This window comes from Alligator mississippiensis, chromosome 16 (assembly GCF_030867095.1).
Source record: "Alligator mississippiensis isolate rAllMis1 chromosome 16, rAllMis1, whole genome shotgun sequence".
Lineage (NCBI taxonomy): Eukaryota > Metazoa > Chordata > Crocodylia > Alligatoridae > Alligator > Alligator mississippiensis.
Genome location: NC_081839.1, coordinates 5006595 through 5032082, shown reverse-complemented (window position 1 = coordinate 5032082; position 25488 = coordinate 5006595). Strand labels below are relative to the sequence as shown.

The 25488-nt window shown below is 50.0% G+C and overlaps 1 protein-coding gene and 2 non-coding genes across 4 annotated transcripts; 1 reads left to right on the top strand and 2 right to left on the bottom strand.

The window, feature by feature from the left end:
* Positions 1 to 630: 630 nt before the first annotated feature.
* DPP9 (dipeptidyl peptidase 9) lies at positions 631 to 24205 on the bottom strand. Of its 2 annotated transcripts, none has more exons than XM_006278660.4 (21): positions 24067 to 24205; positions 23470 to 23559; positions 18912 to 19165; positions 15171 to 15283; positions 13983 to 14156; positions 13594 to 13762; positions 13359 to 13472; positions 12965 to 13093; positions 12400 to 12461; positions 11796 to 11896; positions 9752 to 9929; positions 8765 to 8930; positions 8568 to 8647; positions 6831 to 6983; positions 6416 to 6551; positions 5542 to 5687; positions 5075 to 5221; positions 4833 to 4985; positions 3312 to 3454; positions 2628 to 2739; positions 631 to 1995 (listed from the first exon to the last, which is right to left on the bottom strand). In XM_006278660.4, the coding sequence occupies exons 2-21, from the start codon at positions 23523 to 23525 to the stop codon at positions 1903 to 1905; spliced, it is 2679 nt and encodes an 892-aa protein (XP_006278722.3). In that variant the 5' UTR covers positions 23526 to 23559; positions 24067 to 24205; the 3' UTR covers positions 631 to 1902. The 2 variants fall into 2 exon arrangements, with proteins under 2 accessions (XP_006278722.3, XP_014460413.2); XM_014604927.3 differs by lacking the exon at positions 24067 to 24205 and adding an exon at positions 21108 to 21170 and having other exon boundaries at positions 23470 to 23557.
* Positions 24206 to 24505: 300 nt separating this feature from the next.
* Positions 24506 to 24577, top strand: TRNAG-UCC (transfer RNA glycine (anticodon UCC)). The gene has a single exon. It is a non-coding gene; the product is annotated as a tRNA-Gly (tRNA).
* A 142-nt stretch (positions 24578 to 24719) lies between these two features.
* Positions 24720 to 24792, bottom strand: TRNAV-CAC (transfer RNA valine (anticodon CAC)). Its single transcript has one exon. It is a non-coding gene; the product is annotated as a tRNA-Val (tRNA).
* Positions 24793 to 25488: the final 696 nt, after the last annotated feature.

Sequence of the window (25488 nt, the reverse complement as noted above, 5' to 3'; positions counted from 1 at the left end):
TTTGAGCACAAACAACTTGTACCTAGCTTCCAAGAATTGGAGCGCTGGCTGCACTTGAGCAGACGCTCCAGCTCTGCATCTCAAAGCACTCAGCAGGCTTAACTAACGCACTGTTTCTTCACCCAGAGGGGAAACCAAGATGCTATGCCTAAGTGTCCAACCTTTAGATCCTGATTCTTCCATGAGACAAATGTAGGCAGCCCCGGCAGTCAGATGCACAGAGCAGCTCTGCACCAGAGCTTCCTGCCTGCCTCTTACTACAGGGTCAGGACCTCGGGTGCCAAATTTGGGTGCCCTTGTGCCCTGACCTCCAGAGTGACTGTGTCCTCCCATACTCCCACGTGCTGGCGGCTCAGCCCCCCTGGAAGAATCAGGCTGCTGTCTGCAGCTGCTGAATAGTTTGGACGCCAACATCCATCCACCCCCAAGGCTACACAGTCAGCAGACAAATCTGGGAACATAACAGGAGTTCCCAAACCCTGAAGCTTCCGCTGCTTAGATCTGGCCTTTCTGGAGGAATATTAAAAACATAACACAGTTGTCAATCCCAACAAGAAAGAATCGCCGGCTGTGCCACCAACCCCGCAAGTGACCGCAGCGAGCCCGGAGACCAATGCGAGTGCCATGGCATCCATTTCCAATATTTTAATGAGTCGCTACATCTTACACTCAATTATAAAAGAATAAGAATCCATAAAAATATTTTCTTTTCATAATACGCACTTAAAATACTCGGGGGCAAATTGATGTGGTTCATTTGGGTGGGTTGCTCTTGTTCATTTTTGCCCGACAAACCCTTGGCTTTGGGGGCAGAAGGGTGGGTGCTCCCCTGAGGTGCAAGTGTCTACGCCCCCCTACCCCCGAACTGCAGTTCATGGTGACCCGGTAAATAAAAACCAGAAGAGAGCGAGTGTTTGCCAAGTAGATGGGCGAGGAGACCAGTCACTGACCCGCAGAGAACTGAAGCGCAGCCAATTTCAGTGCACGTCCGAAAGCTCAGGGCATTGGGGGGCAAGAGGGTGGTGAGGAAGGGTGCACTGGGGGGAGGACACAGCAAAGAGAGGGGCAATAGTGGGGAGGGAGGGAAGGAATATTTGCATAAATATCCATCTCATGTTGCAAAACCCAGATGCTACTGCAGTTTCTGGGAAGGCGAATGCCAGTTGGGGTGTAGCCAGCTGCTACCATGCTACCTGTTGGCACAGTTTTGCCCGTGAGCAGCAAGTCGGGGTAAGGGGGCTGAGGACACTGTCGCCAACCCAGCTGCTTTCCCCCTCTGCTCTGCAAAATTAACTTAAAAAAACTAAAAAGAAAAGGAAAACAAAGGAAAAAAGGAAGCCTCATGTCACATGCTTCTGCGGAGCTGCCCAGGCTCCAGCCTTTGCGCGTTCCAAAGCAACAGCAGCAGCGATCGACTCCTGCGGGACTCAGGGCGGCTGCTTCTCTCCCCCTTGCCCTCCTGACTTAAGGCAGCATGCCGATTCAGCTCTTCCATTTCCAACGCAGGCACTGACTTCTCACAGGTAAGAGCATGGGGCCTGCTGAGGTGCAGTAGAAGAGACAGGAAAGAGAGCGAGCGAGAGATGCACATGCACCTCAGCCTCTGGAGCCGGACCCCTGTCACTGGTTCCCAGCAGAGAGGGAGTAGCAGCAAAACAAAGCATTAACAGCCAGGGCAGAGTCAAGGTGAGCAGCTGAGCAGAGGCAGAGCTCTAGCTTAGGAAGCGTAGGAAGGCAACACTGTCCAGAGGAAACAGAAGCAGTACTCCCCCCGGCCCCTTGGTCAGGGTAGCCCCCCAGCGACTTGTGCTCTGGCTTCAAAGGCAGTCGAGGGAAGGAGGTGGTGGCAGCAGGGGCAGAGGTGAGCTGTCAGTGTCCAGTGGTTTGCCGAGGCCCGTGCTCTCAGAGGTATTCTTGTAGAAAGTGCAGCAGCGTGATTTCATAGTGCTCGCCCGACTCGGGGCACCGAATACTGTGTCTCTCGTTGGGGTAGATCTACACGGAAGCAAAGAGATGGCCGTCAGCTGATAATGGCTACGTCACCCCCATAGCTCCTCCCATGGACTTGCCTCTGGCCCCACAGGGCTGAATGCATTTTAGGGGAGCCAATGAGTTCTGTGAAATATATCTGCTCTGGCACCCCCTGCACATGTCAACACGTCTGCTAGTTAACACATCCTTTCACAGCATCTGGCGAAGTGAGCTGTAGCCCATGAGAGCTTGTGCTCTCTCTACAGATCTTATTTAGTTAATATATAAGGAGTATATCACCCTGTCTTCTGCTAGCCAATTGTCAGAGCAGGCCACCAAATGGCTTGAGGCTACCTGGGCAAGTCAACTGATAGCCACAGAGTGCAAAGGGAGAAGGCAGGCAGCAGGGGCGAAATGCTGTTTGGGAAAGACTTGGATACTGTCGCTGTTCTGCAAAGCAATGGAGCAGCAATTGAGTGCCACCTTCTGGTCACATTTGTGCAGCTGGCTGAAATTAAGGTAGGCTGGAATCACCTCTGCTTCTCCAGACATGGGAGCTCTTATACTACTTCCCTTTGAAGAAAGGAGGAGGAAGAAGGTCTTCCACTGCCTCCTGGTGCACAGGGACCATCCGACCTCGCTCCAGTTCCTCTTACCTGCAGCTGATAAGGTTTTCCGGCCCGGATTAGCTGGGAGACCAGGAAGTTGGTATGAAAAAAGTGCACATTTTCATCCAGAAACCCATGGAGGATCAGCAAGCGGTTTGGCCTGGAGATAGGGTGAGAGAGAATGAGTCTGAGGGCAAAGCCTGGCCAGAGACTTGAGCAGAGCTATCAGCCAGCACATCAGCACCTGGTTACATGGGAGGGAAACAGGTCCCCCTCCGCCACCCCAGGGCATGGCATCACTGATCTTCGGCTCACCTTAGCTAAGGCAAGCTGGGTCACAGCACCCTGCCCTTGCCCACCACAGACAGCAGTGCCAAACAGTGTGAATTAGGGCAGAGGATTGCCCAAAGTTTCAGCACTCTCCACAACAATGTTCTTAAAACATCTGCCAGTGAACTGACTTTCCCCAGCCAGCCAGTTTTATCTAATCTACCCCAGCTTCCCCCTGCTCCTCTTCCCTTGAAGCAGCTGAGCCCAGAAGAAAGGCAAGTGACCATTAGATGTGCTCTACTCTGGCCAGGTGCACACAGGCCAATGCCAGCTGATGACCTGGAGGAGGTCAGCTTTAGGAGACAAGGATGAGCACCCAAGGTAAGAGGGATTACTGCAAGCTCATCAGCAACAGCAAGCCCTCAGCAGTCACCAGCAAATACCCTGTTGGATGGTACTTACTCATTGGGGAGTTTTTCTACATGCAGTGCCACAGAGCCGGCTTCATAACCCTGCTGGTTGTTCTCTGGGATATCCATGTACCGCTCTGTGTACCCGGTGTCATACGCCATCCAGACTGTAACAGGGGCACCTGCTATGGCAATCTGCCAGACAAATACAGGGGGGCAGAGAGGGTTTCAGTGATCCAGCGCTATAATACACTGCCTTATCCTTCCTGGGGAGGTCAGAGACCCACAGCTGTAAACATGTGCTTCCTCGTTCCACAACAGCCCAGCTCCTGCAGCTGAAGCACAGTGCCTCCTGAAGTCAGTGCTGCACCACCCTCCGGCTCTGCCTTAACCAGGAGCTACAGGCATCACTGGGAAAAATCCAGCCTGTTCTACACACCAGGATAAGTGAGCACAAGGACCCTTTCTGCTCTGAAGAGCTATTCAGCAACAGCACTTCTTCAGACCCACAGACCTCAAAGGGCTACACAAGCACTAGACTGCGACCCCCAGCATTATGTCAGGTGCCTTCCAGGTGGAGGGAACCCTGGCCCCCACAGGCTCACGCAATCTGAGCAAAGGTTAATTAGGGGATATTTATAGCAATTGCTTTATCTGTCACCATGGCGCGGCCACCTATGGAGTGGAACAGTTGCTGAGGAAGCAAAAGGGACTGCTGAAATCACTGGGGAAATTCAGTTGTGGGAAAACGTAAGGTTCCCAGATGGAACTTGACCAGACTGTTTTTATTAGGAAAAGCACCAGGGAATCTGTTCAGAAAGTTTATTGTCGCTTGAGAAAGCACTGTGCCCTGCAGCAATGTGCCCTCTAATGCTGTGTGGGTTTTACTGGCTCGAAAGCCCCGTAGTGCCTCTTGATTCACAGCAGTGCAGGGTCCAGTGAGGAAGCGTATCCCCTAACGAAGAAGCCGGTCTCAGCCACACCCACCCATGCAGCTGGAACCTGGAGGCACAGGATGGGATGGTGGCAGGGCTGCAGCTCTAGCCCAGGGAAGGTGCAGTTGGTGTGTCCCTTTTCCAGGACTGAGGCTGATGACAGCCCATCCCCTGCCAGGGGGCATTCTCCCCAGCCAAAATGCACCAGGCCAACTCCCAGTCAGGAGTTAGGGGCAGGAATGGTTGGGGCACATCTCCCATTCTCCATGCTCCTTCCTGTACAGAAGCTGTGGTCCAAGGCAGTCACTCTCCACTGCTGGCTCAGAACTCTGCTGTTCCTTCCACATGGTGCTCACAGCCCACTACCTCAGGGTCCCAGCCCAAAGCTGGTCTCAAACAGATGCTAAATGCAAAAGTGCAATGCTGACAACCTGCTTGATTCTAGGCAGCTGTTCCATCAAACCAGCCAATGCCTGAGCCAAGGGGGCAACTTTTGCATTTCTCTGTAGCCCAGATCCAAGGGCAGTGAACAGGAAAAGCCAGCTACAGGCATGGAGCACTTGGAGCTTGCCATCCCATAACATCACTCACAGACACCAGACGCACTTGGCATGCTGTGCTTCTCCAGCCACACTCACCTTGAACACACTGGGCTTGCAGATAAGGCCCATGAGGGACAGGAAGCCCCCGTATGACCAGCCGTGGATGGCCACCCGAGTCAAGTCAATGAACCCGTATTTCTCTGCTACATAATGTAAACCTTCGACCTGGTCCTCAATCTCCACCTGGCCCTGGAAGAAGAGCTCAAGTCAGCTTATTTTCTGAGTGAGAGGGTGGGAGGCCACTGTAGGAGGAGAGATAATGCAGTAAACAGAATTACCATTTGGTTTTTAAGGGCCCCTTCAAACTTGAGTCCTCGCTGACAGGAGCCCCTCCCATCGATCACCACCACAGCATAGCCTAGGGATGCTAGCGTGTTGAGCCGCAGGTACTTGATACCTTTGAAGGAATTATTCACTAATTGCACCTAGAGGAGGAGAAAGGACAAATCACGTGAGCAGTCCTCTGAAATCCTCTCCCCATCTTTATAAGGGGTCAACAGTCACTACTTGCTGTCTGAGGCTCTACGCCACCCCTCAGAGTTTATCAAGGCTTGAGCTAGGCTACAGCCACTAGCAAGGAGTTATTTGGCTCATAGCAACTGGACTGGACAGGAGAAAGCATCTGCAACTCCCAATTCCAATCAGAGGGCAAATTCCCAGGCAGCTCTGAAGAATTCCCTCACATGGGAGAGAAGCAAGAAAGGAGTTCAAGGAAGAGGTGGAAGGTGCTGGGTTGGGTTATTACCTGAGGACCTCCATACACGAACAAGACTGTAGGATGCTTCTTTGCCGGCTGGACGTCATGAGGTTTGTAGACCATCCCGTAGAGCTCGATGTCCGACTCGGTCCGGAAATGAAAGATTTCTGGGGGCACGTAATCTGGAGGGCAGCCTGTGAAGAGCAGTCCAGACACTAGCTACAGGTTTAAGACAATAGGATCATCATCCTACCTGGCCCAATGGGTTCAACTTGTATCCCACATGCCTCTTGACCTGGGGTTGAGCCCATCTCCTTTTCCAAGATCTCGGTCACACCCATACCTGGCCCTGCCCACACATGGCAATAGGCTTCACCATCCTGCAGAGACCACCAATGACAAATGTCACCAGCTGTGCACACAATCCTGTGTGATCCTGGCAGGCAAGTGGAAGGAGGAAGCCTTCCCAGCAGGATGCAGCAGCTGCTGGGAACCAAAAATACTCCTTCAAAGTCTGCAAAATCATGGCTACATGAAGTGGCAGAAGCTACGCACATTCCTTGAGTGCAAGAGGCATTAAGTCCCCATCCATCTGCCTCTCCCTAGACCACCTCAGCGAAGGAACATCTACTAAACCATGCAGGCACGGTTAATCTGGCATCCTCATACAACTTCTCTTGCTCAGAAAGCAAGGAACTAGCATAAGAACTGCATTAGGTCCCTCTGGGCCCCAGCAATACCACACCCCTTCCTGTACAGAGATATCCAGTAAAGAGATCTACTCCCGGAGGCAAACAGCGGGTAGGAAGATGCACTTTCCAGCCAATGCTCCTGCCTGGCTCCCTTCCACCTCTCCAGTTTGCATCAGCACTGCCTTCCTGCCCAGATATAGCACGAAGTGGGGGAGTGAAGGGAAACGTACTGGCTGCCTCCATCATGCTGGCCCAGAACTTGGGCTGCTTGTGAAGTGGGTCCTCATCGGGGCCACTCATCTTGTAAACGTGCACGCAGGGCGGGGTGCTGACGCTGCTGTAGTGGCTGATGAACATGTCAAAGTTCTGTGGGAGAGAAGATGGTCATTCTCCTGCATTCCTAAGAGGAATTACTCAAGCCCCCGCTCCCCACAACAGGACCTCCTTCTGTACCATCATGCTACTCTGTTAGAGGAGGAACTACAGAGCAAGGGATTTGCAAGGAATGCTGGCACTGGCTCACAGTGCCTATGAAGTCTCCTCAGGAAAGCCTGGGCAGGGATCAGTTTGCCCCCATTACGAACTAAGTCCAGCGTGGTTGTCACATGCAGCCCGTGTGTTATCACAGGGGTGAGGCGAACTCACCTGGCTCATCGAGCAGCTGTGAGAGAAGCCTAGAGTGGTGAGCCGTACGATTTCGCTTGGAGACTCATAGCTGACCACATAGAGATGGTGCTCCAAGGGGGTATCTTTTGTGCCTTGGAAATAAACCAGCTTTGTTGCCTCATTCACCCAGATCTGCACGGAAGACAGAGGACTTGGAGTCAAAAAGTAACAGCCTGTTCTTCCCTCCCTGACTCAAACTGATGCATCAGGCAAAAGCCAGCCTCCATAAAACGGACTGTAACAGAACAATGCTCACTGCATTAATGATTGGTGCCCCAGGCCTGTGGACATGCACACAATGCTTGTGTAGGGCTGGATGAAGACCAGCTTGGAGGAATGGCAGAGGAGAAGACAGCCAGCTCTCCAGATGCCTCACTATATTCACAAGCTAAAAGAGCATAAAGCCAGGAAAAAGGATATTTAAAACCATGTTTTTAAGAGGAGGAGCTTCCAGCAACGTTCCCACATGGCTGCCCTGGTAGTGAGGATGCACAGGTTTCTTTCCAGCAACCTACAAACTTCACAGGTGGGATTGAATTGACTGACTGTTCCAGTTACAGCCATTTCTACACCTGCGCTCTGCTGAACCAAAGCTCCAGACAAAGCAGTTTCTAAAAGCTACCTGGCTCAGCAGTGGAGAGGCCAAAACTGCACTAAACATCCATTTTAAATATAGTTTTAGCAGAGGTTAGCGAAACTGTTTTCCGTCCAAAGTGGTTTCTACACACTGAAAGCTATTCCAAGCCCAGCCTGGTTGGGGACTACAGCAACATTTGGATAACACAACTCTTTAGGGGCCGGGGGGGGGGGCACGTGGGACTAACCAGCTAAATTGGTCAAGAACACTGTGACAGAACCCTGCGGGGCAACAAATGAAATTGAAATAATTGCTGCTAGCATGATTTCAGCCATAACGTGTAAAGGGCAATACTCTGGCCAAAAAGAACAGCCTGAACTGTAAGAATTTACCTGGGGAGGGACAGAAGGTTAACTGTGGAGTGAGGAAAGGCAGCAGTAATTGTATGTGTGAAACTAGATGCCTTCAAAGAGAGAGTGGAGTGACAATCCAGATTAAACGGGACTGAACAGATAAGGCTTCTGTTCGTTGAAACAGTCTGGGATGCACAAAGATTAGATATTAAGTAGCCCTGAGCCTAAAGCAAAACAGAACTGGCTTTGACTAGCTAGTAGTAGGGCTTTAAAACTCCTATTTGGCTACTGTGCTAGGAACAGATACTGCCTCCTCCCAATGCAATTACATCAAGTTCGCCAGCCAAACTCCTCCTAAGAGCTCTGCAGAGGGATCAGCTGGATGATAACAGATCATTCCAAGCACCAGCGCACATTCCTAATTCCCAAATGCACCCTGGGGTTAAAATGCTGCGACCCAGTGGCAAGCCTGAGCTTTTCAGAGAATACCTATTTGTTACTATTGGACCTCAGCCTCTAGTCCCGTTTTATGGTCTGACTCATTCACGTGGTTTCCCAGAAGGAGCAATAAGGCGCCTGATTAAAAAGACAATCAGCTCGCTGTACGTCAGGCTACAGCACTCCTGGGGAAAGCAAAGGCAGCAATAAAAAAGAAAGCTAGAAACAAAATGAAGCTTAAGTAGTTCTAGCCGGTCCCAGGCGTCTGGAACAACAGAAGCAAGCCAGGTTTGTGGGCAGCAAGTGTAAAACCAGAGCACTGCAAGAGAATGCAAGAATAACCTGTACCTTTGAGCCATGCCGTGCCAAGACCTCCCATTCCCCACTGGTCAGGGCAATCTCCTCTTTGATAGGGCATTTGAAGTCATCTAGAAAGGAGGAAGGGAAAGAATGAGAGCCTTATCTAGCCAATTTCTGAGAGAACAATTCAAGAGGAGAGGGAATATTGTGAAACGAGACAACCACATGGGGAGGTTTGCTCCAACCTTCATTGTGGACGTATGGCTGGGTCCAATCGTAGCTGCCCTGCTTTAGAAGGACCATGACTCTGTACAGGTGACAGAAGCCTGTCTTGCACTCATTGGCTCGGATAAAACACAGCTCCTCCTCCTCTCCCTCCGTTTGGACAAAAGGATAAAAGATGTCATGAACCTACCAGACAACAGACAAAGGCACCATGAGCAAAGAGACATGGCCATGAAGCTTCAGACAGGAAGGGAAATAAAGACACAGTACAGAAAGGTTGACCCTTGCTTTCCATTGTCACCACAGGACAACCCTATGCCCACATGGCAAGGTAAGCCCATACGAGCCCACAACCCAGCCTGGCACCACTGTGAATGGGTGCAGGTGGAAAAGTACTGTGTCCTAGCACAACATGGGCCTGACAAGCCATTCAAAAGCTCAGCTGAGCTGGGCATGTTGGCTCCTCATGGGGCACCTGACAGCCCTGGGGCCTGCAACCCTGTTTATGCCACAACAGGCATTGCTTTGACACTGCTAATGGCCCCCATCATACGGATGAGCTCCCCAAACCCCGAGCAATGAACCAAGTCTAAGGTTAAGGATGGCTCATCCCCCAGAGCTCACTCCATCTTTGGTTTCTCTGCCAAGACTCCCATCAAGAAGTTCATTAGTACCACGTCAAATGAAACCAGGGATGGAGATCTGTTAACTAAGGAACAGACCCACTAGCTCATTTCACTGTGGCTACCAACCCATGGAGAAATGGCAACTTCCAGTCTCTTCTTATCCAAACTCGAATTGGCAACAGAGAAAGTCCTTCACTGCTGCATTGTCAGCCTCATGGGCTACCTAATGTCTCACACCTGAAAAGGTTTTCAAAGAGCATGGACACACCATCAGCCTGATAGGGTAGCCAGTCTGGGCAAGGGCAGAGCTGGGCGCATGCCCCACATACTGAAGAAGATGGGGAGGAACCTGGGAGACTTGGCCCAGCCCTACACCCTTACGTTTATCCACACATCAGTGGTTTCTTCATAGATCACAAAGGGTTGGACATTTTCTGGCACAGCTTTGGCAAATTCAGTGCGCTGCTCCTCATTTTCTGGTACCGGGATGAACAGCGCTGGAGGCAGGAGGACTAGCTGGAGCCGCTGCTGAGGACGGTCTAGGAACATGGCCCAGGCACTGAGAGGAAGGAGCAAGTAAAGGTGAAACAGTCTGCCCCCACAGAACTAACACTCTCTCCTTCCCTCCACTGGAAGGCAGGGAGAAGGCTTCCAAAGCAAAGCTCCCCCCTCACTTGGCTGCCTTTTACATTTCTAGGAGTCTTTCCAATGAATGTGCATCCCAGTGCACGCCAGCATGTGATAGGTAAACATGAGGCGAGCTGCCTGCCAGACCTGCGAGTATGTCCGTTTACAAGGACGCACAATCAGCAAGATGTCATTTAACTGGCCGCGACAGCGTTCGTCTCCTTAGAAAAGGAAGTGGCGTTTCTAATACAACAAGGTCTTGAAGCAAAAAGAAACCAGTCAGCAGTCTGCAGCGGGCACTGCGAAGGGGAAAGGAACTGACCAACAGTCAGGTGCGAACAGAAGGAGTTACTCTCATCTACACCACATCTCTTGCAAGGGAGACTCTCCAAAGTGGAGCTGTACTGCAGCCCTCCTGGCTTGCAGGGAGGCATGTTGACCACTGCTTGACTTGGATACGCTTAGGGCTAAATATGCAGCAGCAGAGATTTTATGAGTTAGAAATGATACCACTTTTCTGAAGGAGCACGTCCCCCCTATACCATAATGACCACATCATGGGCTTCATGAATTAATACCCCCCACTAGCCCAGCAAAGCCCTTGTGCAAGCACCATGTACCACCTGAAAGGCATCTTGGGGCTTTTGCATAATGTGATATAAGCCAAGCACCAGGGCACAGAGAGCAGTAATCAAAGATAAAGAATGGGCCAGAGGAAAGTGCAGCCTCACGCTCCAGTTAACAATTGGTCACAGAAATCAAATCTTCTAAAAACAGATATTGTTAACTAGCCATAACAAACACGATTCGAACTGAAACAGCCAAAATCTAAGTGAACCTTCGAATCAAAATTTATGAAAGCCCAGCTATTCTGAAATGACTGGAACCACATGAAAAGCTATTTTTAGATGCTTTATGGGGTCCTGTAATTACCTGAAACATAAATAAGCCAGCACAGGAAGTGGAAACATCCATGTTTGCTGGAGTGCTCAGGGAAAGGCAAGTGAACACTGCACAGTCCTTGTTTGTAGATAAATCAACCCCTTCCTTCATGGGGTCTTAAGTGTTTTCCTGAATTTCAAATCTGGGATATGCTGTCAAGAAAAAGCAGCGAGTCGTGCTGCTAAATCCTACAGGCACTCTCCGGGAAAATTAGCATTCCCCAACAGAAAAGGCTCCCCCACCATCTAGCCAAAAGCTAAGAATTCCCACAATAGGATTCACGCATTGATCCTTAACAGCCAGCTGTTATGGCTTTGCCAAGATAACCCACGGGTCTAAAGAGAGTACTCACAGAGGCTCCCAAAAAACCCCTCCTCTGTACAGAACTGAACAGAAGGCAGGGTATATTATAGGAGTTTTTCAATTTCCTCCAACCATGACCAACACCAAATACACCAGAGACAAGATAAAGCATTACAGTGTACTGTGATACAACTGCTTACAGTTACCCTGATTTCTTACCACAACAGTTTTGTCTATGTATCTATACTCAACTGCTCTGGTAACAGGCTTAAAAATGAATTCTCTGGGAGTGCACACTTAACATACATTGTGTACAGTGCGCCACAGTTCTGGTTTAAAACTCAAAGCTCACCACTCTCTTCTCCATTTGGTCAGTTATAATACAGACTAAGATAATAGGATTATCTTAGTGAGTCAAGCACCACAGAGACTTATGGTTTTTGTGGGTTTAAGCCTGGCCCATTACAGGAAACGGTAAAGTAAATTAAGTGGCTGCAACAGATCAATTAACTGGATGGATAGGGGGGTTCCCCTGGTAGAAAAGCCTACGTACAATTTGCCATCCCTGGTCCATCCAGCACGTGCAATGTACTCCACAGAAGGGAATAACGTGGCAAAGGGCTGCACCATCTCCTTGTCCTGAGCACATACAATCTGCAAGAAAAGAAAGAACAAAAAACCAGCAAGTTCCACTTTACTCTGAAGTTCGGTGGAACAGGGGAAATGGCAGGCAGTGACTAACAGCATCAGTGAACCAGGACCGCAGACACAGGGCTTTACTTCTGTGGTGGGAAGAGAACAAAGGGGTATCTTGAGACCCTTGTAGTATAATGGCTTTGGCATCCACTCACAGGGGATGCAAGCATAGGACTGCTTCTGGGTTCTACCCTTAGCTGTGCTGTTCACCCACTCAAAGCCCCGCTCCTCACTTCTCCAAGAGGTGAATAACATCTTCCCAGTATGGTAAAGCAATTCATGTTCCTTGATCAAAAGATCAATAGGAAGAGCAGTGAGAGGGGTGTCACAGGCACAAAGACTTTTGTCTTTTGCTTTCAAAGTGCCAACAGCGACTGCACAATCTGGCCAGCTTCAGCAGCAGTCACTCTTCACGTGCTATGCCCTTGAACCTCCTTCTCCAGAGACTAGAGATGACTTACCTTCCCCTGACTGTCTGTTTGAAATTCTGCCAGCTTTAGTGTTATCTTGGGGTTTTTGCTGCCTGGAAGGGAAGCAGCAAGGAGAGAATGCCACGATCAGATAAGATAAGCAATCTGGGCACCCCCCCTAGCTTGCACAACAGACATTTTTTAGATAACAAGAGAAGAGCTCGGTGCTGCTAGCTGTGCGTGAATGTACATCTAGTGAATGGCTATGCTGAGATTTCTGTCGTGAATGCATGGAGAAGTATATCTGCCTGTGCAGGCAGGTGTGTGCACAGTCATTCCTTGTCAAAGAAGATATAAATTCCCTGTGTATTCAGGGCTATGCCCGAAGGGACAGCTTCCCACTCAACTGTAGTCCCCTTTGTTAAGACAGATCCGGCCATTTCTTTCTGCAGTGAGCTGTGCATTCACAGACTGAGATCGCCCTTAATATTTATGAGATTCCCTCATATCCCGGTAAGCATCTAAATTAATAATGCAAAGCTGATAGGACAGATGCTGCCGCTTCGGCCTACAGGAGCTGGGAATAACATCAGATGCTCTGCAGCACTCCACTCACCTGTCCTGGGGTATCGATAGGAGTCTGTTTTTCTCTCTTCCAGAGCAGGAGAAGGAACATGAATTATCTCCACCTCCGACTCATCCACTTCCTCATACAAGATCCGCAGCGTTTTCAAATCTTCTGAGCCTAGAAACAGACACAGTAGGTTTATTTGCCATTAACATCCTCAACTGCCTTTCTTCACTAGGATGGAGCACTATTGTAGTAGGTCTAGCAATTCTCCACACACATTTCCCTATAGCCCTGCAACTTCTGGTAAGTATTCACATGAAAATTCTACTAGTTTACAGCTCATAAGCGCTAAACAAATGACCTGGAACTCAGATCCTTAAAGCAATCAGTAAGTTACTGACACAGTTTAGTCTCTCAAAGGCCAAGAGGGAACACTGACCTTCTACTGAACCTGTGGGGCACCACCAGTAGCCTGTGAAACGATCAAACTCCTCCTGGATGACAAATGTGGCTACTCCTGCTGACTTGGGATCATCTAGAACATTGGACAAGCCTGTAAAGAGAGGAGAGTAGGGGTTGAATCAGGAAGAGCAATGCAGGAGTAAAGCTTCCTGATCAGAATCTTGCGAGAAGAAAGGACTCGTCTCTTGATGGTTAGAGGGAACTCTGGGTACCTTTATGGCAGTATGTCATCCGTCTCTCCTCTCCAGTCTCAATATTCGCTACCCACAGGTCATTGTTATTGATGAAAGAAAAGAAGGCAGGGTCAGCAGGGCAGATCTTGGGGTCCATTCTAGGCCCCGAGCACTGGGTCTTGATCTCCAGTGGCTTCATAGGAGACACCTGTGATAAGAAGGCACGTGCTCTGTACCAGCTCTGCTTTCAACTCTGAGCTGAACAAAGGCCCAAGAGATGGTTCTAGCGCACCCATGATGGAACCAGGGCTCAAAAGCGTGCCTCAATGGGAAGCCAGAGGCAGGACCCAACCTGAGAAGCATCCACCATAAGAATGTTGTGCTGGCCTGCCATCTCTCAAACTATGCCCAGTTGTTGGCAGACTCACCATGAAGCCATTCTTGCCCCCATCTCGACAGTGAAAGAGGCTGTTGCTGGCCTGAAAGAGGAAAAGGCCACTCTCGCTGTGGAAGTCATACGAAGTGATTCCAAAGACCCCAAGACGCTTGCGCTCCCTCAGCAGTTCCTCTTCCCTAGAGTACATCCCGTGGTGAGGGGTTGCCTGATAGTGAACGAAAGAGAGAGAATCTGCACGTCTGAAGGGGCAGCAATGCTTTATTAATGAGATCGGCTAATCCATGAGTGGCTGAAACGTGACCCACAGGCTAAATGCAGCCAACAAGCCTATAATGCAACTCAGAACACTGATCTTTAAACACAGGTGGGACTCTAAAGACCATACACCCCCTCTCCCAGACAATGCTTTCTTCTAGATCAAAGCCAAAGGCTTGGATATGCACTGAGTGGCATTTCCACCTTAAGCACAAGACAGCTGCCACTTACTCTATTTATGCAAACCAGGTGCAGTCAATTAACCTAACACCACCTACATCCTCTCACAAAGAGTTTCCATGTCAGACACTGCAAATGATCACTATTTCAGGAATCTTGCATTTGCTTCCAGGGCACTCAAAGATCCATATATGATTCTAAGCCCCTTAAATCTGCTTAACAGACCCCTTGGATAGAGGAAAGCAAGACCGACGTGACCCCATCCTACCAGGACCTGCCACTCCCCAGCACCCTCTCATTATAAATGGCGGCCTAGTACCGGGCAATTGTGTGTTTCCCTTCCTGAATGAATTACTTGAGATGAACTGGCAATGGAAGCGTACAACAGAGTTAGCACTTGGAGCCCCACTGCATCCCTGTTATAAAGGCAGTTATTAAATACAGACATTCAAATGGAGTGGGAGGGAGGGAGGCCAAGTACGGAGCCTAGGCAAGAAACCCAGAGCTCCAATCTGTTGTCCCATCTTAACTGGAGGTAGAACACTGTGTACAGTCAAACATATTCTAATACCACCAGCTGATCCATGCTGGCAGACCAACACTATCCCATATTATAGAGGATACACGTTCCCATTCCGCTCGGTGTGGTACAACTAGGCTGCCGCACTCCAACAGCTGAGCAGAGCGGTACACCCCACACTAGCTGTCTCTCCAGTGTCCGACTGTCAGCCAGCATCCCCCACAAGGACTGCCATGGCACAGAACCTCCTGCATCTCCTCTCACCTGAAAGTGATCCAGCATCTGTTTCCATGACAAGAGCAGCAGGGCCTCCTTCCGTACCTTTTTGGGAATCTCTGAGTAAAGGAGGGAATTCTCCCGGCTACCATATGGCATCCCTGTTGGAAGAACAAAAACAGTTCACTGCGGGCATTTCACCAGAGCTAGGTGTGCCCAGGACAGGTAATAATTAAGGCCATGTTATTAACTACTTAGAACCAGATGTTTTGGGTGATACTAATCAGGCACCTTTTCCAACCTGCTCCCCACAATCCACGCACTAGGTAGTATCCAAATGCTTTAGCTTTATTAAGCAAAGCTTTCTTTGGCAAGGTATTGGTTCAGCTTGGCTGCTTCTTTACCTGCTGCTCAGCTCACGCCTTAGCTCGGTGGTTCTCAACTGGGGTACCTTGACATCCTTTCAAGGATGCCATGAGTTACCACACAACATAAGCAGTTAGGTGTGCCAACATGATTCACAGGATAAACCCAGAAATCTCAAATAGGAATCCACAGCATCAGAAACAGTCTAACCTGTTTTGGACTTTTTGTGTTCTTTGCAACAAAAGAACTAGTCTGTTATTTTTCTGTAGACAGAAAAGAGTGGAAGAGCTGGCATTTTCTGAGGGAGGCCTTGAGTTTGAAAAGGTTGAGAACCATTTCTCTAGATGAACTCTCTCTGGAGAGCTTCTGCCCTTACCTATGCGACTCAGTGGGTGGAACCTTCCAAACATTCCTCAGCAGGACAATGACCTGCTAAAAGAACACGCTGTTCAAACAAACCCTGCCAGTCTGCGATATAATGCCTTCCGGCTCTTGCGTGGGCAGGGGCACAGCCTGGGTAATAGCAGTGGGGGCCTCCTGTTCCTCAATCTGAAAGGGGAGGGACAATTCCTGCACACAACCATGTCAATCAGTCCTTGACCTCACTGGAGTGGCACCTGTGGTGCCAGCTATGTTGCCTGGTCAGCTACTTTGTGAAAAGGTGCAGAGCCACCACAGTGAGCAGCCAAGGTCAAACACGTTACCAGAGCTGGCCCAGATGCCAGCAGCAACATTAGCCCTGGTGCTGGCTCCGTCTGTGGTGTCACTGAGCCAACGAATCTGCCTTGCACCCTTCCAGATGGGAACTTATTATAATCAAGACTCAATATTGTCCCAGGACAGCAGGGGAGGGACACCTGCCCTGCTACTGCCAATGGTGCATCTGTTCTGCACAGGAAAGGATTACTGCAGCCTCTGAGCCTGTTAACCTGGTGCTGCACTCGCTTTAGCGAAATGAAAATTGAAATATTAATAAGGACCCGAGAAGCAGAGCAACACGCGAGCACACAGTCCTCAGAGACATAGAAACACTGAAGTGCTGAGCATGTGGTGTTTAATATAAGCAGCATCTGCCATGATACAACATGAGAGCCTACAGGGACCTTCCTTGGGAAAGATATAAGATGTCCAAGCCGGCTGTAGTCAGGAACACCAAGATATGACTACAGATGCATTTTAAATGGCTGGGACTGCAGTAACATGTGAATCTCCAGATGCCCTTAAAGTTCTTATACTGCATTAGCAGCATCTAGGATGACTCTGCACTATTTATCATTGATATTTGCAAAAAGGATTGCCTACAAATCTGAGACTCTGAGCTTTGACCCTTCCGTGATGTAGAGAAGCTGCTCAGCTCTGATAACAAATGTGTCCAAAGAGCAAACAGCGGAAATGTACTCTTCCCCCTCCTCAGCACGTGCACATCAAAATCCATGCTAAATCTTAAGGCAACACTTATGCCAGACTGGGGACAATACTTACAGACTCCCTTTAAGCCTATCAGTAAGAAGTGACATCTTGTAGCCTCAGAGACATAACAAGCAGAGCTGGTGCCGGGAGCAAACTCTGATGGACAGCAGCTGTGGGGCACGCGCAGGTTCAAGATTGGGGGTAGAGGACAGCAGTCTAACCCATGCTGGGAACTCATAAAAGTCCCTGGCTGAGCTGCTGCTGCTGCCACTGCATGCTGTGCCCACTTTGACTGTTGCTTTTAAAGCAGCAGCAACTGGGGATTGTTTTGGACAGGGTACAGACTCTGAGGGGGGTGGGGGCAATTCTAGAGCCCCTCCTAACTTGGTGCCCAGGGCAGATGCACTTCTTGCCCATTCATAGTTATGCTATTGTGTAGCCCAGAACAAAGCTTTCTAATGATGCCTTATTCAGAAATAAAGTGGCTAATTCAACCTGCTCATTGAGGTTGTGAAAGTAAGAAGCTTTTATCCTGTGCTGTGAGAAGGCTTCAAAAATATAAGAGATTTTGCCATCATATTAATAACTGGCCAACAATCCAACCTGCTCTTGTGTTCCATAAACTTTTTGAGGAACAACAAATGTTAAATGTCAAAGCTCAGCACTGTGTCATTTAAGCCCAACTACTTGAACTGTCACAGTCATTTCACTGCAGGGCCCCAGCAGGATTCCAACAGGAAGATGGACTGCAAATTCTTCACATCATGGGAAAATGCTAACACCAAATACAACTTGTAAGCCAGTCATCTAGATAAGTGTCTAACTTTCATCACTTTCACCAGTACCACAGGGGTCTCAAAGCCAATTCGGTGTTGATGTCTGGACAAAAGGAAGCCCTTGTGGTTTTCACTTCCCACAAGGAATCCATCTGCTGTTTTAACACATCTATTCAATTTTGTTTGCAGGGTGCCTGCTCTGTTAGTATTTCTCAATGAAAATTTGCTGGGGACTACACAAACCAGTTCACTTGAGCTGCCATGAGAGATCAGACTACTCATCTATCAAACCCAGTATCATGCTGGCAGCAGTGGCTAACACCCAATGCTTGAAAGAGAAGTGGCATCATTGCAAGACAGCACAGCCAGCTGCATAGAGCACTGCATGTAGAACTTCACATGTTACTGACCATAACATTATTCAGCCTTTCTAAAAGTCTACCCACTGTATTTAACTCTGTTGCTACATTAGCTGTAGCTCTAGACTGGTATAGCTCAAAGATCTACCTTCTCCCAAATCTTCAAAAACAAGAGATAGTTCTGTGGAAAATACTATTAATACCTTACTCTTATTTAACAAATCCATTCTCCTCCTGAAAGCACTTTACAATTGCCTCATCTCTGAAACACACCCACAATGTAAATCCCTTCCACCTCACGAAGCAGCGAGAAAAACAATTTACTGTCTCTATGAATAAACTGATATCACCTCCTCAAATCAGTGAAATGCATGGAGTTTGCAAAAACACTGAAACCATTGGGAGTAATCTGGGAAGTCAATCAAACACCCCATAGCCATGACTCATGACCGAGCCATGTCCACCTAAAAGATGAAGGGAAGGACCTTATGATTATGTACATTACAGCAGCACAGAGGGCCAGAGTGGAACTCTCTTAAGCCAAGCATTGGGCATAAATAAATAAGGAAGTCCCTGACTTGAACAGCTTCCAGTCAAAATAGACAGAGAAAATGTAGGCGAGAGTAAGTATGAGGAACTGAAATGCTTGCCCAGCTTGGGATAGGAAGTTCACAGCAGAGCTAGAAACTGCTTCTAGATGCCCTGAGTCCCAGTCAAGTACTCTAAACCCAAGACCATCACTCCCTCTTACAGCCAAGCTACTACAGGACAAAGAAGGGGACTGGCCAGCCACAATTATCTGGGTGATAGACACACAAATGCTTAGCAACACCAAACCAGACTGAACAACACAGGGGGATGGCTGAAGCCGGACTTACCTAGGTAATACAGACGATGAGAATGTGGGCTGGATTCTTCAGTTTTCCGGACAAACTGAAAATCATGGGGAGCCTTGTTCACGATCATGCCCGAATACTTCCTGCTGCCATGAATAATGTCACGCAGCCCATCCCATGAATGCTTCTGCACCTGGAACTGGGAAGGCACATCCTCCATCTCAACGACTTCGGTACTGTCCGACAGCGCATCCACTGCAGTCATCCTCTCTTCCCCTTCAGAACTGGTCAAGAAACTGAGAAAAAAAGCAAGGGAGATCATTAGCTGGAAGGGATGCAGCACACTCCATCTACTTACAGGGGCCAACTAATTGCAAAGGCCATGTGCCCCTTGAGAACCTTTGGCTCTTAAAATTACGTCTGTGGTCACATACTAAACAGGGCCACATGAAAAAGAGTAATCCATCTCCCACACACAGGCAAGACTCAACTCCAGGACTTCCTCCAGAAACAAATCACCTCTTAAAAAACAATCAGGGCAGGAGAACACCTGCTGTAGCAAATGTTTACTCAGTTTGACTGAACTGAAATACACTGGGACAGATCCTGTCAAATGTGATGTACAGATATTGAGATTGCAACATCTGACCTGAGCATACAAAAGTTAAGTCCTGATCCTGACCCAAATGAGGCATAATTCTTTGCAGGGCTCTTGTAATCAGAAGTGAAGTGGGACAGCTGTCAAAACAGGAGCGTAAAAGAGCAACTGACTGGGCTGCAGGATGAAGAAACACCAGGCATTGCAGACTCTGGGCAGTCTTCATAATGCAGCACAACCAGTCCACAGGTTTCCAAAGAAGCAGTTATCACTTTAGATAAAACCCAGCCCTGCTCCTCTAGTCATTAGGAACTTTGAGATCTGCATTGTCAAGACTTTGCTTATAAAGGAGGGCATGATCAACCTTACATCAGGCATGGTTGGAGACTGTATGCCAGAGGAAGACTCAGTGAGGAAGGACCTCCAAACTCTACTGAGGTCCAGTGAGCAGAACCAGATAGTCCAAGAGCAAGCTGACTTGCCAGACTTCTTCCAAGGGACAGATTCATTCCCCAAATGACATGGCCATACAACACTCCAGCACTAGCCCCACATCTCCCATTTTAGCCCTTCTTAGCTATTCACATGTTGGCATAAGGGTGGCAACTTTCTAGGAGTAAGGTTCATGAAGAATAAAAGAAAGATTGGGTTCTAAACACCCTGACTGAAATGAAAGTCTGTTCCAAGCCACACGTTTCTTTCACAAATGAATGCAGCCTGCTGCTTAGAGAGATTTGGCAGCATTCTGACAGAGAACAGATTCCACGAAGCAACTGCCACACTTGAGTGTTACACTAGTACAAAACAGACACCCAATCTTAAAAATGCAATGCAGCTCCATACAAAATGTCTGTACACTCTCTCAATAAGGGGATTTACAGGTGGTTCTCATTCAGAAAACACACACACACACACACACACACAAAACAAATCCCAAACCAAAAGAAGAATTTGTTTTTGTTCTTTCTGTATTATTATGAACCAATCTTCCACTTTCCAGGATCTAAAGGAATGTTCTCACTTGTACCTTCATCTCATTTGACTGGATCATCAATTCTGCTCTAACCAACACAATGACAGCTCAGTTGTCACCTGCTCAAAAACCTCTTGATGTCAAGCAAGACAGAAAAAGAAAGCCTGTAAAATCCCTCCTCAAATCTCTTCTGAAGAGACTAACCTAAGATTAGACAGGTAGTCATGCAAAACATACCATCTACTGCGGTGGTCATCCACCGAGTAGTAGGTTCTGCATGACCACTAGGCCAGATTACTCTCCTCACTGAAACAACATACCTGAAATAAGCTGGGCTTCCTTGTAGGTGACAGACAGAATTTAAGGCAACAAATATCATAACAGCTTCCCAAGACCCTGATTGCTGCACTATGCGCACATATGATGTGAAAACATTACAAAGCAGCTCTGGAAAAAAAACCCTCCCCCCACTCCTGATACCAACCACCCAGCAGAAAAACAACAAAATCACAGCTTGAAAACAAATGAAGTGCAGGACCTTGCAATGAGAGCATGACAGGCAGCTCAGGTAAATCTGCAGTGGAGAACACTGAATCAAGCTTTAACAAACTCTCCCCCATAAACCTTGCATAATATCAACAGCCTCAAGTCTGTCAGCTTCACATACCCTGGGTGTGGCAAGAGCAATTCGAGTCAGTCTCCTGGCCTCTTTCAGAACAAAAAGCCAAGCCTGAAAACAAAATGCCATCTATCAGAAACACAGCGGGGACAGCACAAGGATTTAAAAGCAGATGCAGCAATCTAGCAATTACACTTCTCTTCCCAGATCCCACTACAGTTTGGGCCAAGTCTGCTCAGCTGATAAATCAAAAGGGTTTTCAGGACACTAATAACATTCCACAAGACAGCTCTTCCCACCCAGCTGGCGAAACCCCTTCAAAGACAGTGATGGTAGTATTCAAACAACTCTGCTCTGCACAAAAGGAGTTTCCAAAGCCAGCTCAGGTTTCAACAACTTAACTTGAACACAGTACATTCACATCCCTAATACTCATCCTCACAACCAGCCACCCCACTGAAAGCTAGTGCTAACTACTGGACAAGAGAGTCCTGGTATCATGTCCTGCTGGTGCATTTTGCATCAAGAATACACTCATCAAGACAAAAAAGCAATCGCTTTTCAATTATTTCAGCATGTCACAGCAAAGAGGCCAGATGATGCTATTGTAAATTCCCACAGTCCATCCAAAAGTCTGAGATCTATGCAAAGATTAGGCTAAGAAGTAAACAGGAAGGGATTATGGAGTCAACAATGAAATGCAGCCATTTGGTGGGGCAAAATGAAGCACGTGGCTCTAGGAAAGGAAGGGAAGTATAACTCCTATAAAGTGGGACAGCAGTGGGAATTTTTGGATGAATCTACCTGGACTGGAGTCTGGCCAAGACACCAGATTTAAACAATTTCCTGGTAAAGACCGAGCTCTGGAACTGTTGGCAGCTACACAGCGCAACTCGCGTGCCTTGCAACACCAGATGTAAAACTGTGGAGTCCCTTATCGTGCTGAGACACTGACTCGATACTGACTCAGAGGGAAAAGTCATCCTGACTGTGCTACTCAACCCATTCTCTCTCATTACTTGCATCTTCTTTGGGAGTCTCCAAACATACCAGCCAGCCAGGTTTATTCTGCTAGATCTGACAAGGCGAGGTGGCTGCAAGCAGAGAGGACCAGAGCAGGGTGCAGGACCTGGGGCAAATCAGCTTGTGCGGGGCCCCACCCCCAGATGCAAGGAAGCTGGTGGCAGATTCAGCGGGGGGCAAAGGGGGGGGTGCCAAGCAGCCGGACATGAAGCCAGTAGCAGTGGGGAGTTGCCGCGGCCACTTGGGGGCCCGGGGCAGTCACCCTGATTCACGCCCTCCCTTGGGGACAGCCTTGGCTGCAGGCTTACATCCAAGTTTCATTTCAAAGTCAGGTGCGGGAAAAAATGTAATAAAGCTACAGAAGAGAGAGAGAAAGGAAAGGCTGACAAGTGCAGGGTACTGCACCTGGGTTTCAACACTGACAAGTGCAGGGTGCTGCACCTGGGGACGAAGAACCAGCAGCAGCCCTACAGGCTGGGGAACTCCCTTCTCATCAGTGCAGAGGCAGAAAAGGATCTCGGAGTGATTACTAATGCCAAAATGAACAAGGGCCGACAGTGTGGGGACGCGGTCAGGAAGGCTAACTGCACCTTGTCGTGCATCCACAGATGCATCTCAAGCCGGTCCAGGGAGGTGATCCTCCCCCTCTATGCGACACTGGTCAGGCTGCAGTTGGAGTACTGCATCCAGTTCTGGGCGCTGCACTTCAGGAGGGATGTGGACAACATGGAGAGGGTCCAGAGGAGGGCCACCTGCATGATCAGGGGCAGCAGGGCAGGCCCTACGAGGAGAGGCTGAGGGACCTGAACCAGTTCAGCCTCCACAAGAGAAGGCTGAGGGAGGATCTAGTAGCCGTTTACAAACTAGTCAGAGGGGACCAGCAGGCATTGGGGGAGTCCCTGTTCCCCCGAGCACTCCCAGGAGTGACTAGAAATACCGGTCACAAGCTGGCAGAGGGTAGATTCAGACTAGACATCAGGAGGCGCCGCTTCACAGTCAGGGCGGCTAGGATCTGGAACCAACTTCCAAGAGAAGTGGTGCTGGCTCCTACCCTGGGGGTCTTTCAGAGGAGGCTCGACAAACACCTCGCCGGGGTTGTTTGACCCCAGTACTCTTTCCTGCCATGGCAGGGGGTCGGACGTGATGATCTGCTCAGGTCCCTTCTGACCCGACCAACCACGAAACTACGGAAAAGGAAGGGTACGTGCGTAAATAAAAGCACGTAAAGCCTGCCAGCTGGAAAGGGTTGACCTTTGCAAGCATTTCAGGCACTAAAAGGACTTTTAGACAATGTCTCCACGGGCACAACAAGCAGGCTGAGGTTTATATCCAGCAGTCACCCGATGACGGGTCCTTCCTGCTGGATCCCGAAGACCAGGAACGTTACCTTCTCCAGCTTCCTGCAGTCTCGTTTTCCAGACGCACCCTCTTTATCTTCTGCATTAACTACTCAGCGAGCCTCGGATGGGACAGGAAACTAGATGGGAAGAGAGAAAGCAACACGTCAGCGCCACAGGACCCTTCTCCGTTACACCTGCCGCTCGGGGGGGGCTTCCCGGGGATCTCTTTGCTTTCCTTCCATCCAGCGAATAGACGCGGCGGGACGTTTGTGCCCCCAAGCGGAACCGGGCCGATTGTACCGCTAACGTCGCGCCCGTCTCGCCTGCCGAAGCCTGGCTTTCAGCCCTCTAAGTCGTGCTCCGAAATCGAGATCCTCAGCAGGACGGAGCCCGACAGGAAGCGACCCCTGACAGGAGCCCCATTGAGGGGGGGCCGCGGCCTGGCCGGGGTCACCGTGGCGGCGGGACACCAGCCCCTCTGGTGCCAGGGCAAGGCCGTTGTCTCCCCTCAGCAGCCCCCTGAGGGGGCTCCCGGCCGGATTTCAGCCGCTCCAGGCCCTGACGGGATGTAGGGACGAGGGGCCGGGGTCTCCCCCCAACCCCGCCGGCCTCCAGCAGCCGCTCTGCCAACGCCCCCAGCTCACCCGGGCTCGGCGTCCTCCCGGGCCGCTGCGGGGGGGAGGGCGGCGCCTCACGCCAGCGCCATGGCCCGCGCCTCGGCAGCCCCGGAAGCGGGGAGGAAGGGGGGGCCGCGGCCTGCCCAGCGCGACCCTTCCCCCGGAAGCGGAAGCGCCGCCATGCGTCAGGGGAAGAGGGGGCGGGGCTAGTGCCCCGAGGGTGTGGAGGGAAGGCGGTTCGAAGTGGACTGCACCATTCTCCGGTCGAGAGGGGGAGTTCGCGGTGAGCGAGAAAGAGAGAGGCAGACGAGCCGCTTCATTTCGAGTCTGGGAGAGAGTTTAGTGTCCCTCAGAAATGGTTGAATTTGTGGTTTTCCTCTCCCTCCCCCCCGCGCATGTTATAATGGTACAACCCATAGTCAGGGGTAGCCTCCTGTAGGCCGGCGGCGCGCTGAGATTTAGCGCCGCGTTGGTGGTATAGTGGTTAGCATAGCTGCCTTCCAAGCAGTTGACCCGGGTTCGATTCCCGGCCAACGCAGTTCGTTGTTTTTCCTTCGTAACCGCCGCCTTTCTCCTTTTACCCCGCGTGGGGGCGGCAACCCCTCCCCTCCCCCACTCCCCTCCTCTCCCGGGCAAGAAAAAGCACACGCTCAGGGGGGGGAAAAAAAAATATTGGCACGTGTTTCCGCCCGGGATCGAACCGGGGACCTTTCGCGTGTGAGGCGAACGTGATAACCGCTACACTACGGAAACCGGTGGTGCCTGTCTGCTACCCCGCTGCTTTGCAGCGCTACTACATGATAGTGCAATGCTTGCTGCGGGTCTATGGCGCTCCCGGGACGGCTGGGAGAATTGAGGTCCCAAGGGTCCGGCTCAGCCCCCCTGCTGTCTCATCCCAGCCTCTCTGGGGGCACCTACACAAGACATTTAATGCGCGTTCGCCTTGTAACATGAGTCACAGACAAACCAGTGTGATGACGCGAACGTGCAGTAAGCATTACCAAATATACGGCGCCGGCACTAATGCGCTGTAACTTTAGGTCACGTCGTAACTTTAGACGCTGCGCATTTCATTAGGCCTTTATCAAGGGACTAGTAAAGTAGGTGCACGTTATCTAAGGAATGCAAAACTCTAGACCTCTTGGCAGTGGCGATGCATAGGAGGTACATGGGGGTGTGCGTGCATCCCTTGAGAGCGCCCCTGCATCCCCTGACCGGCCACTTACGCAATGGGCAGGGGGGCAGGCGGGAGCGCTGGTGCGCCCCTGCAAGCGCCGACCGATCGCTGCAGCTGCTCCCCAAAGCGACTGCAGCGATCAGCCACGGGGGGAACCCGAGCAGCGAGATCGGCTGTGGGGGGACCCCTTCCAAGTCGGCCGGACTGGCCACAGGGGGGGCATGTGCCCCCCCTGATTAAGGCTGCACCAGTCTCCCATAGCTCCTGGTTCA